General features: G+C 42.6%; 1 protein-coding gene across 2 annotated transcripts; it reads left to right on the top strand.

Moving 5' to 3' along the window:
* Positions 1 to 259: 259 nt before the first annotated feature.
* LOC109905833 (28S ribosomal protein S23, mitochondrial) lies at positions 260 to 7,488 on the top strand. 2 transcript variants are annotated; one of them, XR_002257320.2, is made up of 6 exons: positions 260 to 482; positions 796 to 975; positions 1,071 to 1,148; positions 1,264 to 1,387; positions 6,710 to 6,895; positions 7,003 to 7,488. XR_002257320.2 is itself a non-coding variant. In XM_020503462.2 (5 exons), the coding sequence occupies exons 1-5, from the start codon at positions 439 to 441 to the stop codon at positions 6,839 to 6,841; spliced, it is 558 nt and encodes a 185-aa protein (XP_020359051.1). In that variant the 5' UTR covers positions 260 to 438; the 3' UTR covers positions 6,842 to 7,488. The 2 variants fall into 2 exon arrangements, 1 of the variants encoding a protein (XP_020359051.1); XM_020503462.2 differs by having other exon boundaries at positions 6,710 to 7,488.
* Positions 7,489 to 12,473: the final 4,985 nt, after the last annotated feature.

Genomic DNA, 12,473 nt, shown 5'->3' with positions numbered 1-12,473 from the left:
AATGATGGAGCTTCTATGGCTGCTCCTGTAGTAAGTGGGCCTAATGTCAGGGCTGGTGTTTCTGGTAGAAGTTAGTAGGGATTTATATGTTTTTTATTTAATTTTCATGGTAGTTCAGAATTGGGCAGATCATGATTGAGCGTACATTCCAGCACAGTAGGTGGCGGCATGCATGTACATGATTGTTTGCTGACCGCCATGATATCATAGAAGAAGAATATCCGTGCCTGCAGCTCTTAAAATGTAGATGATCTGGAACGCGCCCCATGTTTTTACAGTGCAGATTATCCCTGCAGAAATAACTTGCGGAAGTGGTGGTCGTCCATGCTCTTGAATAGAGGCCCTGTAGTTGGTGTTTGCTAACTATGAACTTAGAGTTTACTGGATAATTACCTAGCTGCATATTACGCGCATAGTGAGGTTAAATTGAAGTCCATTATGGCTGGAAGTCGACTTGAAAAATTCGGAACAGTGTTCACGCGGTAGGTCAAAATGTCGTGTTGCTAGCTAGCTAACGTTAGCCAGATTAATTTCTGTCATTCAAGGTTACTAGAGGATGCTATCTAGTTTTCTAGACCCTTTTAGAGTGTTCTAGCAAAGGTTAGCTAGATACAATTTTATTTGGTGTGGGAGTGTCTTTTCAGCAACTGGTAGTCCATGCTATCAAGGCTATGGTTCCGCATAATATACATTCTAACGTTAGCTAGCTAGTCTAGCTCTTTGCATGTGAAATTGAGAATGCATTTGCTCCAATTGTTTACATTTTTGCTGCTGACTGACTGGTTTCATTTTCAGAGTCAGAGATCTTATGCGTTCTGGAGTTGTCAAACAGTCTGACAAGCCCATTTGGTATGATGTATACAAGGCCTTTCCACCCAAGAAAGACCCACTTTATGTCAGACCAGTGGCCAAGATCTATGGGAAGAAAGAAGAGGCTGTGCCTGACATCTTCTACAGAGAGGATGAAATCAGAGCGTAAGCTAATTAAGCGGGTTGCCTTAAGCTTTTTACTGCCATTCAAAAGCTGTTAGAAATATACAGGTGTTGATCAGCATTGGTCTCTGTCCCAGGCAATTCTATGAGGTTTATGGAACAGGGCCCAGAGCTTTTGATCTCACCAAATCCAACTTTGTTTCAACATGCCAAAGGTATGGGCAATACATCACATTGATCATAGGTTCATCAAGTTTTAGGATTCCTCATACAATGCTGGATCCTAACTTCTGCAGTTCTATAAAGTTTTTTTTTTCTTCCTTCGTGTAGGTTTGTGGAGAAGTATACAGAGTTGGAGAGCTGGGGAGAGCTGGAGAAACAGTCCCTGTTTGAGGAGACTGGGAAAGCTCTCCTTGCTGAGGGCTTAGTATTAAGGAGGAGGGGTGGTCCTGCGGTGAGTAGACTGTTCAAATGATACAACTCAATAATTTTAATGCTGACTGCCTGTTTTCCAAATACTCTATAGCAGTGGTGTCAAACTCAAATACCCAGTGGGCCAAAATGTAAAACCTGAACAAAGTCACGGGCCAACATTGAACAAATTAACCTTTTAATATGGACCCAAACAAGTTTTGCTTTAACATTGAATATGGAACAAGCATCGCTTATTACCATAAAATATATAATTTAATAGTGGAGACATGCAAAATCGAATTTCAAATGAAAAAACACATCAATGGCATTCATTTATTAAATAAATACAATTTAAATAAAAATTGTATGCCTCTTTTCTATTTGCAGCCTTCTGATTTTAAATACCAAAATAAACTTTTTCCACTGGCTAATAATTTTACAAATAAAATGATAATAAATCAATCAACCATTCAAGCCCATGCCTTGTAGCAAGAAAAAGTGCATAAAGAAAATGTTAATTATTGCACACTGGTCTAATCTGATGTGCCCAAGCCAGATACCTGGCATCTCTTCTTGGATGCTAGTTCATCAATGTCTGGGCTCAAGCTCTGAGCTGAAGAAATCCTCAGTATCGAGCGAAGATGTTCATCAGTCAGACGTCTCCTGTGAGTTGTTTTGGTCATCTTCATCGAGGAGAAAAGTTGCTCGCATAGATAAGTGCTGCCGAACATGGAGAGCATCTGAGCAGCTTGGGTGCGGAGCTGAGGCATTGTGTCAGGGATGAACCGTGGAAACTGTGCGGCGCCCACAGCATCATACTTTGACTTCAGCGTGTCGTTGCACTGGAGTTCAATCAGCTCCATTTGGATGTTGGTTGGTGCATTTTCCACATCAACTGCGAAGGGATTACTAAGCAGTTCAAACTTGCATTTCTGGGCATCGAAGTCGGCAAATCCCCGGCTAAACTCAGCGGTGAGTTTTTCAGCAAACTGTGCGCATGGGAACACGGCGGTAGAGATCTGCGCTTTTATGGATTGGCAGCAGGGAAAATGGCAAGGGTTTCCTTGCAGCATCTGATTCTCCCACAGGCACAGTTTAGTTTTGAAGGCCCTCACTGCAGCGTACATGTCTGTGATGCGCCCCCGCCCCTGAAGCTGCAGGTTCAGCGCATCGAGATGGCTCGAGATGTCACAGAGAAAGGCCAGCTCACACAGGAACTTTTGCTCCCGGAGCTCTGCTGTATCCTTCCCTTTGGTTTCCAGGAATTGACATATTTCCTCACGCAGCTCGAAACATCTGTTCAGTACTTTTCCTCTGCTTAGCCATCTCACCTCTGTGTGATACGGCACGTCTGCGTATTCCGAACCACACTCCTCCAGAAAAGATTTAAACTGGCGGTGATTTAGACCTTTGGCTCTTATAAAGTTAACTACCTGTGTTACTGTGGTCATAACATGTTCCATCTTTAGGGCTTTGGCACACAGTGCTTCCTGATGTATGATGCAGTGGTAAACAGTTAGCTCACCTGCACAGTTCTCTTCCCGCATCTTCTCCCGAACCATGCCAACCAGTCCACTCTTTTTACCGCACATCGCTGGCGCACCATCTGTCGTTAATCCAACGAGTTTATCCCATGGCAGCTTTATTTCAGTTACACATTTGGAAACCTCCTCAAAGATTTCCTTTCCTGTGGTTGTGCCATGCATTGATTTGAATCCTAATAGCTCCTCCGTAACACACAGATTTGAGTCCACTCCACGGATGAAGACTGACAGCTGAGCAGTATCAGATGCGTCGCAGCTCTCATCCACAGCGAGGGAGAACGCAACAAAATCTTTTCCCTTTTCCATCAGCTGGTCATACAGATTGGTGGCAAGATCACATGTGCGATCAGCTACTGTGTTCCTGCTCAGGCTCACGTTTGAAAATGCTTGTTTTTTTCTCTGGGCATACGAGGTCACAAACCTTCATCATGCACTTTTTCATGAACTCTCCCTCATTAAAGGGCCGGGCTGATTTTGCGATCTCTGCTGCCACTATATAACTAGCCTTTACAGCAGCCTCGCTTTGTGATGTGGCTTTTTTAAACATATTCTGTTGTGAAACCAAACTTCTTTTCATCTCCTCTACTTTCTGGCTCCTTTGAGTCATGTCCAGGTCCTTGTATTTGTCATGGTGTTTCGTTTCATAGTGTCGTCTAATGTTGTACTCCTTACTTACAGCCACGTTGACTCCACAAACAAGACAAACAGGTTTGTCTTTTACATATGTAAACAGATATTCTGCCTCCCACTTGTCCAGAAAACTCCTGTTTTCTGCCTTTCTTTTCGCCATTTTTGGGAAGGGTTAGCTCGCTGACAGTTGTAGCGTCGATGTTGCTATGACTACTGTCACAGAGGAGAGAGCGTTTCTGGGTCCTGTCCTGATTGGCGCGTGAAAACAGCAGAGCATTATGGGATTCGTAGTATTAGTGGTGAATGTGCTGTATAATACCGGCGGGCCAGCTCTAGTAGTAATTTGGTATTGTCTCGCGGGCCAAATATAATTACCCCGCGGGCCAAATTTGGCCCACGGGCCAGAGTTTGACACCCATGCTCTATAGACAGACATACTACATGACCAAAAGTATGTGGACACCTACTCATCAAACATCTCATTCCAAAATCATGGGCAGTAATATAGAGTATTAAATGTTTTCCACTAGATGTTGGAACATTGCTGCGGGGACTTGCTTCCATTCAGCTACAAGAGCATTCGTGAGGATGGGCTCTGATGTTGGGCGATTAGGCCTGGCTCGCAGTCGGTGATCCAATTCATCCCAAAAGTGTTGGGTGTGGTTGAGGTCAGGGCTCTGTGCAGTCCAGTCAAGTTCTTCCACACCGATCTCGACAAACTATTTCTGTATGGATCTCACTTTGTGCACCGGGGCATGCTGAAACAGGATTGGGCCTTCCACAAACTGTAGCACCAAAGTTGAAAGCACACGATCGTCTACAATGTCATTGTAAGCTGTAGCGTTAACATTTCCCTTCACTGGAACTAAGGGGCCTAGCCCGAACCATGAAAAACAGCCCCAGTACAGTTGGCACTATGCATTGTGGCAGGTAGTATTCTCCTGGCATCCACCAAACCCATATTCATCTGTTGGTCTGCCAGATGGTGAGGCGTGATTCATCACTCCAGAGAAAAGTTTCCACTGCTCCAAAGTCCAATGGCGGTGAGCTTTACACCACTCCAGCTGACACTTGGCATTGCCCATGGTGATCTTAGGATTGTGTATGGCTGCTCGACTATGGAAACCCATGTCATTAAACTCCCGACTAAGTTGTGCTGATGTTGTTTCCAGAGGCAGTTTGGAACTCGGTAGGGAGTTTTGCAACTGAGGACAGACACATTTTACCCACTTCACAGCACTCGGTGGCCCTGTTCCATGAGCTTGTGTGGCCTACCACTTCGCAGCTGAGCCGTTGTTGCTCCTAGACGTTTCCACTTCACAATAACAGCACTTACAGTTCATCGTGGCAGCTCTAGCAGGGCAGAAATTTGACGAACTAACTTATTGGAAAGGTGACGATCTATGACAATGCCACGTTGAAAGTCACTGAGCTCTTCAGTAAGGCCATTCTACTGCCAATGTTTGTCTATGGAGATTGCATGACTGGTGCTCAATTTTATACAGCAACAGGTGTGGCTGAAATAGTTGAATCTACTAATTTGAAGTGTTAACTTTTGCATATACAGTAACTGTCAAAAGTTTTGAAACACCTACTCGTTCAAGGGTATTTCTTTATTTTTAAACTATTTTCTACATTGTCGAATAATAGTGAAGACATCAAAACTATGAAATAACACACATGGAATCATGTAGTAACCAAAAAAGTGTTAAACAAATCAATGTATGAGATTCTTCCAAGTAGCCACCCTTTTCCTTGATGACAGCGTTGCACATGCTTGGCATTCTCTCAACCAGCTTCACCTGGAATGCTTTTCCAACAAGCTTCACCTGGAATGCTTTTCCAACAGTCTTGAAGTTCCCACATATGCTAAACACTTGTTGGCTGCTTTTCTTTCACTCTGTGGTCCAACTCATCCCAAACCATCTCAATTGGTTTAAGGCCGGGTGATTGTGAATGCCAGGTTGTCTGATGCAGCACTCCATCACTCTCCTTCTTGGTCAAATAGCCCTTACACAGTATGGAAGTGTTGGGTGATTGTCCTGTTGAAAAACAAATGATTGTCCCACTAAGCGCAAACCAGATGGGACGGCGTGTTGCTGCAGAATGCTGTGGTAGTTATGCTGGTAAAGTGTGCCTTGAATTCTAAATAAATCACTGACAGTGTCACCAGCAAAGCACCCCCACACCATCACACATCCTCCTCAATGGTTCACGGTGGGAGCCACACATGCGGAGATCACCCGTTCACCTACTCTACGTCAAACAAAGACACGGCGGTTGGAACCATAAATCTCAAATTTTGATTCATCAGACCAAAAGACCAGTGGAAATCTATCCAATGTCCATTGCTCTTGCTTCTTGGCCCAAGCAAGTCTCTTATTATTATTAGTGTCCTTTAGTAGGGGTTTCTTTGCAGCAATTCGACCATGAAGGCCAGATTCACGCAGTCTCTGAACAGTTGATGTTGAGAAGTCTGTTACTTGAACCATTTATTTGAGCTGCAACTTCTGAGACTGGTAACTCTAATGAACGTATCCTCTGCTGCAGAGGTAACTCTGGGTCTTCCTTTTCCTGTAGCGGTCCACATGAGAGCCAGTTTCATCATAGCGCTTGATGGTTTTTGTGACTGCACTTGAAGAAACTTTCAATGTTCTTGAAATTTTACAGATTGACTGACCTTCATGTCTTAAAGTAATGGACTGTCACTTCTCTTTCCTTATTTGAGCTTTTCTTGCCATAATATGGACTTAATATGGATTTGACCAAATCTTCTGTATAACACCCATACCTTGTCACAACACAACTGATTGGCTCAAACACATTATGGAAAGACATTCCACAAATTAACTTTTAACAATTAACACCTGTTAATTGAAATGCACCTCATGAAGCTTGTTGAGAGAATGCCACGAGTGTTAAAATCTGTTATCAAGGCAAAGCGTGGCTACTTTGAAGAATCTCAAATATAAATATTTTTTGGTTACTACATGAATCCATAAGTGTTATTTCATAGTTTTGATGTCTTCACTATTATTCTACAATGCAAAAATAAAGAAAAGCCCTGGAAGTAGGAGTAGGGCTGTCAACCTTTTGAATGGTCCTGTATAGTGTATATACTAATCACTTACAAACATGAGACCTTCTGTTTTGTAACAATGGCTGCACTTTTGCCGATTGACCTGCAGGTGGCGTCAGCGACCAGGGATCCAGTGTTGGGCATGAAGCTGACTGACATGCTGGCGGAACTGCAGACAGATGCACCTGGCAAAACACCGACACCAGGAGAAGAGACACAAGCACCAGTGACTCCACAGTAGGCCTCTGCAACATGGCTTCAACCACACTCTTCACCTAGATGGAACCCACAGGAGGTTGGTGGCACCTTAATTGAGGGGGGGGGGGCTTGTGGTAATGGCTGGAGCTTATTAAGTGGAATGTTTTCCATGTGTTTAATGCCATTCCATTTGCTCCGATCCAGGCATTATGAGCCGTCCTCCCCTCAGCAGCCTTTACTGATGGAACCAACCATCCACCTCCACTGACTAAAAAGGGATTTCAGTATCTATCCAATACTAGACTGATACTTCCCAGTCCAGACTTTCTGAACAATGGATCAACAAGAAAGACTTCTTGTTCAGTGTTTCTGGGTGGGCCTGGGCAGCTTTCACAACCCTCTATCTTGACTGCAGGTTTTTGACCGGTAATGTGTAGGATTCCAAGTTATTGTACATTTCTGGTCTGGAACCTTGTAAGACTGATGTTATGCATAAGGCTGTAAATGCATATTCAGTGTGTGTAATATATACTGTGTGTCCTACTGAACTCTTGAGTATTCACTTGCAAGATGATGCTTACGTTGCAGTGTGCTTTGACTTTCGACAGGCCACCCCTGTTGATGGGTGACATCGCTGTGATTATCGATTGGCACCGAGTGATCAGTAAAGTAATTATATATATTCTAGAATGTGGCCTCTTTTCCATTTTTCCTCTGTCGCTCACCCTCCGTTATCTTTCAGTCACGCTGTAGAACACTCATGCAAGACAAGCAAGCTGTGAGTGAGTGTTGATATTGCATTCTCCATTTGCTGCTGTGACAGTCTAATTCAGCAGTGTCTGCTTCCTGAGCTTCTGGGATGAAATGGAGATATTAATGCCGTATTGCTTCAGAGAAATACCACTGAGCACATAACCGCATCAGCCGACTGGGGATGAGTAAAGAAGCATCACAGGTGCCACATTAAAAGAAATGCAAGGTAACATCTGTGGAAGGTATTCCACCAGATAGGAAAGGAATGACATCAACACCTACACACTGAATGATTGATAATTAAACTCCACAACTATATTTAAATGAAGATTAGTTTCTACTGCCACAATTGAAATGAGCACCACACCAACAATGCATATTGTTCTGAACATAATCTTGGCATATGTGTTTTTCCATGCGTATTTCAGATTCAATAACATCTCAAAGCACACCAGAATAACATGCCAAGTAACCAGTTATTAGAACCTCTGCAGGTTACCTTTTCTCTTCTCTCTAATCAGAATGATCATCGGTCTTCCTGTTCTCAGTGCTTGCAGAGACTTTGATCCACTATATGACCTAGCAGCCCTGCAGTTCAACTGCTATTTGAAAAGAAATCTAAAGAGCGCTTATATCTAGAGCCTTGGCTTTGATATAGAGAAGTACTGGTCGGGGTTATTTGCTCTGGAATAAAACTTGCACCCATGAGCATTTTCCCAGTTCCAAAGTCCCCCCCCCCCCCCCCCCCTCTCTCCTCCACCATCTTTTCTGCGAGATGACCTTGGCGGTGTTTCTCATTATCAGCCGTCTTTCTGTTTATCAAAAGAGAACTGTCCATCTCAGTCTATTCTGCGCTTGCATGGAGAGGAGAAATGATATCACCAGAGTAATGGAATGGGTGATTGTCTGCACACAGTCAGAGAAAGCAATTCTGTGGCAGATGGATGGCTAGACTATCTGAGGGCCTAATGAACAGAAAGGAGGGATAGAATCAGGGAGAGAGGTAGAGAAGGGGAAGAATCGGAAGGAGGGAGAGTAGGGTTCGGAATGAAGAACAATCCTTGTCTGCCGAATCCACAGGCGTAGAGGGGAGAAACGGACACTCAGTTGGGTGTGTTAGCAAAACCTGTGGTTTGATCCAATCCTCAAAGATGTGATTTTTGCACTGTTTTCCTTTATCTTGAGGGTTAAATAATATAGTTTCTGTAAAGGTGTGGGTGAGCATATACAGTTGAAGTCGGAACATTACATAATTTAACAATCAGTTTCACAATTCCTGACATTTAATCCTAGTAAAAATTGTCTTGGGTCAGTTAGGATCACCACTTTATTTTAAGAATGTGACATGTCAGAATAATAGTAGTGATTTTATTTTTTTCAATTACATTTCCAGTGGGTCAAGTTTACATACACTCAATTCGTATTGGGTAGAATTGCCTTTTAAATTGCTTAACTTGGGTCAAACGTTATGGGTAGCCTTCCACAAGCTTCTCACAATAAGTTGGGTGAATTTTGGCCCATTCCTCCTGACAAAGCTGGTGTAACTGAGTCCGGTTTGTAGGCCTCCTTGCTTGCACACGCCTTTTTTAAGTTCTGCCCACAAATTTTCTACAGGATTGAGGTCAGAGTTTTGTGATGGCCACTCCAATACCTTGACTTTGTTGTCCTTAACTTCTTGTCTCGAGCAATCCGGGAGCGTAATCATAGCCTCAAGCTCATTACCATAACGCAACGTTAACTATTCATGAAAATCGCAAATGAAAGAAATATATTCACTCACAAGCTTAGCCTTTTGTTAACAACACTGTCATCTCAGATTTTCAAAATATGCTTTTCAACAATAGCTACACAAGCATTTGTGTAAGAGTATTGATAGCTAGCATAGCATTAAGCCTAGCATTCAGCAGGCAACATTTTCACAAAAACAAGAAAAGCATTCAAATAAAATAATTTACCTTTGAGGAACTTCGGATGTTTTCAATGAGGAGACTCTCAGTTAGATAGCCAATTACAACGCCAAACTTTTTTCCAAATTAACTCCATAATATCGACAGAAACATGTCAAACGTGGTTTAGAATCAATCCTCAAGTTGTTTTTCACATATCTATTCGATGATAAATCATTCGTGGCAGTTGGGTTTCTCCTCTGAAGCAAATGGAAAAATACACGCAGCTGGAGATTACTCAATAATTTCGACGGAGGACACCAAGCGGGCACCTGGTAAATGTAGTCTCTTATGGTCAATCTTCCAATTATATGCCTACAAATGCGTCACAATGCTGCAGACACCTTGGGGAAACGACAGAAAGTGTAGGCTCATTCCTGGCGCATTCACAGCCATATAAGGAGACATTGGAACACAGCGCCTTCAAAATCTGGGGCATTTCCTGTTTGAAATTTCATCTTGGTTTTGCCTGTAGCATCAGTTCTGTGGCACTCACAGATAATATCTTTGCAGTTTTGGAAACGTCAGTTTTCTTTCCAAAGCTGTCAATTATATGTATAGTCGCATCTTTTCGTGACAAAATATCTTGTTTAAAACGGGAACGTTTTTTTTATCCAAAAATTAAAAGAGCGCCCCCTATATCGAAGAAGTTAAGCCATTTTGCCACAACTTTGGAAGTATGCTTGGGGTCAATGTCTATTTGGAAGGCCCATTTGTGACCAAGCTTTAACTTCCTGACTGATGTCTTTAGATGTTGCTTCAATATATCCACATCATTTTCCTTCTCATGATGCCATCTATTTTGTGAAATGCACCAGTCCCTCCTGCAACAAAGCACCCCCACATCATGATGCTGCCACCCCCGTGCTTCACGGTTATGATGGTGTTCTTCGGCTTGCAATTATCCCTATTAAGGTCATTATGGCCAAACAGTTTTATTTTTGTTTCATCAGACCAACATTTTTTTGTTTCATTTCTCCAAAAACGACTATCTTTGTCCCCATGTGCAGTTGCAAACCGTAGTCTGGCTTTTTTTATGGCGGTTTTGGAGCAGTGGCTTCTTCTTTGCTGAGCGGCCTTTCAGGTTATGTTGATATTGGACTCGTTTTACTGTGGATATAGATACTTTTGTACCTGTTTCCTCCAGCATCTTCACAAGTTCCCTTGCTGTACGTTCTCCTAGAGATGAACGTACTTTGGTGCGAAAACTGCAAATCAATCCTAGAACAACAGCAAGGGAACTTGTGAAGATGCTGGAGGAAACAGGTACAAAAGTATCTGGTCTCCTTCCTGAGCAGTATGACTGCTGCGTGGTGTTTATACTTGGTACTATTGGTGTTTATACTTGCGTACTATTGTTTGTACAGATGAACGTGCTACCTTCAGGCGTTTGGAAATTGCTCCCAAAGATGAACCAGACTTGTGGCCTACAATTTTTGTCTTTGCTCATTTCTTTTGATTTTCCCATGATGTCAAGCAAAGAGGCACTGATTTTGAAGGTAGGCCTTGAAATACATCCACAGGTACACCTCCAATTTACTCAAATGATGTCAATTAGCCTATCGGAAGCTTCTAAAGCCATGGCATCATTTTCTGGAATTTTCCAAGTTGTTTAAAGGCACAGTCAACTTAGTGTATGTAAACATCTGACCCACTGGAATTGTGATGCGGTGAAATAATCTCAGTAATTTTTTCCAACTATTGTGTCATGCACAAAGTAGAGGTCCTAACCGACTTGCCAGAACTAGTTTGTTAACAGGAAATTTGTGGAGTGGTAAAAACACTTAGGTTTGAGTCATTAAAACTTGTTTATGTAAACTTTCGACTTCAACTGTAGCCTACTGAATATTCTGACATGCTTTCTGTATGTGTTGTATGGTTGAGTTTGTAAGTTCCAGGTGGAGTAATGCGGAGAGCAACCATTGTGTTAAGATGGAATTAATACAATGAACTTCACAAAGGAGGCCTTTTAACAAGAGCAACACTGTCTGGAAGTAGATGGCTTCTTGGCAGCAGCCACAAGATTTCTCAATATTTCCTTTCAAATGGTATTTTCAGGCAGGTACATTTTTTTTCTGCCAGGCTTCTGGCAAGGATCTCTGGATACAAATTATTCCAATTGAGCATGGACTGAAAGTTAATTGATCAAAATGCAATTCTCTCTGTCATTGGAGTGTGAGTGTGGATAACAGTTTACTGCTTCTGACAGTTTTCTAAAGAAGCTGTGGAGGAGACTAGATACAGAATTAATCTTTTAAGTGAAAAGTGTTTGGGGCGAGAATTCTGCTTGGGCGGTGTTCTGTTTTATACAGTGTTTTCAGACACCTTGACTTTTTTGTTAGGTTACAGCCTTATTCTAAAATGTATTACATTGAGGAAAGAAATCCATATACATACAATACAAAGTGAACACAGGTTTAGATGCGATTTTTTTTCTAATAAAAAAAAAGTTAGAATTAATTGAAATATCACATTTACATAAGTATTCAGACCCTTTACCTAGTACTTTGTTGAAGCACCTTTGGCAACAATTACAGCCTCAAGTCTTCTTGGGTATGTCGCTACAAGCTTGGCACACCTGTATTTGGGGAGTTTCCCATTTTTCTCTGAAGATCCTCACAAGCTCTGTCAGGTTGGATTGGGAGCATTGCTGCACAGCTATTTTCAGGTCTCCAGAGATGTCCGGGCTCTGGCTGGGCCACTCATGGACATTCAGAGACTTGTCCTGAAGCCACTCCTGCGTTGTCTTGGCTTTGTGCTTAGTCGTTGTCCTGATGGAATGTAAACCTTCGCCCCAGTGAGGTTCTGAGCGCTCTGGAGCAGGCTTTCATCAAGGATCTCTCCATTACTTTGCTCTGTTCTCTTTGCCTCGATCCTGACTAGTCTCCCAGTCCCTGCCGCTGAAAAACACCCCCACAGCATTGTGCTGCCACTACCATACTTCACCGTAGTGATGGTGCCAGGTTTCCTCCAGCC

The sequence above is a fragment of the Oncorhynchus kisutch genome, linkage group LG15 (assembly GCF_002021735.2).
Source record: "Oncorhynchus kisutch isolate 150728-3 linkage group LG15, Okis_V2, whole genome shotgun sequence".
NCBI classification, from domain to species: Eukaryota; Metazoa; Chordata; class Actinopteri; order Salmoniformes; family Salmonidae; genus Oncorhynchus; species Oncorhynchus kisutch.
This window is presented reverse-complemented; position numbering and strand designations above follow the sequence as displayed.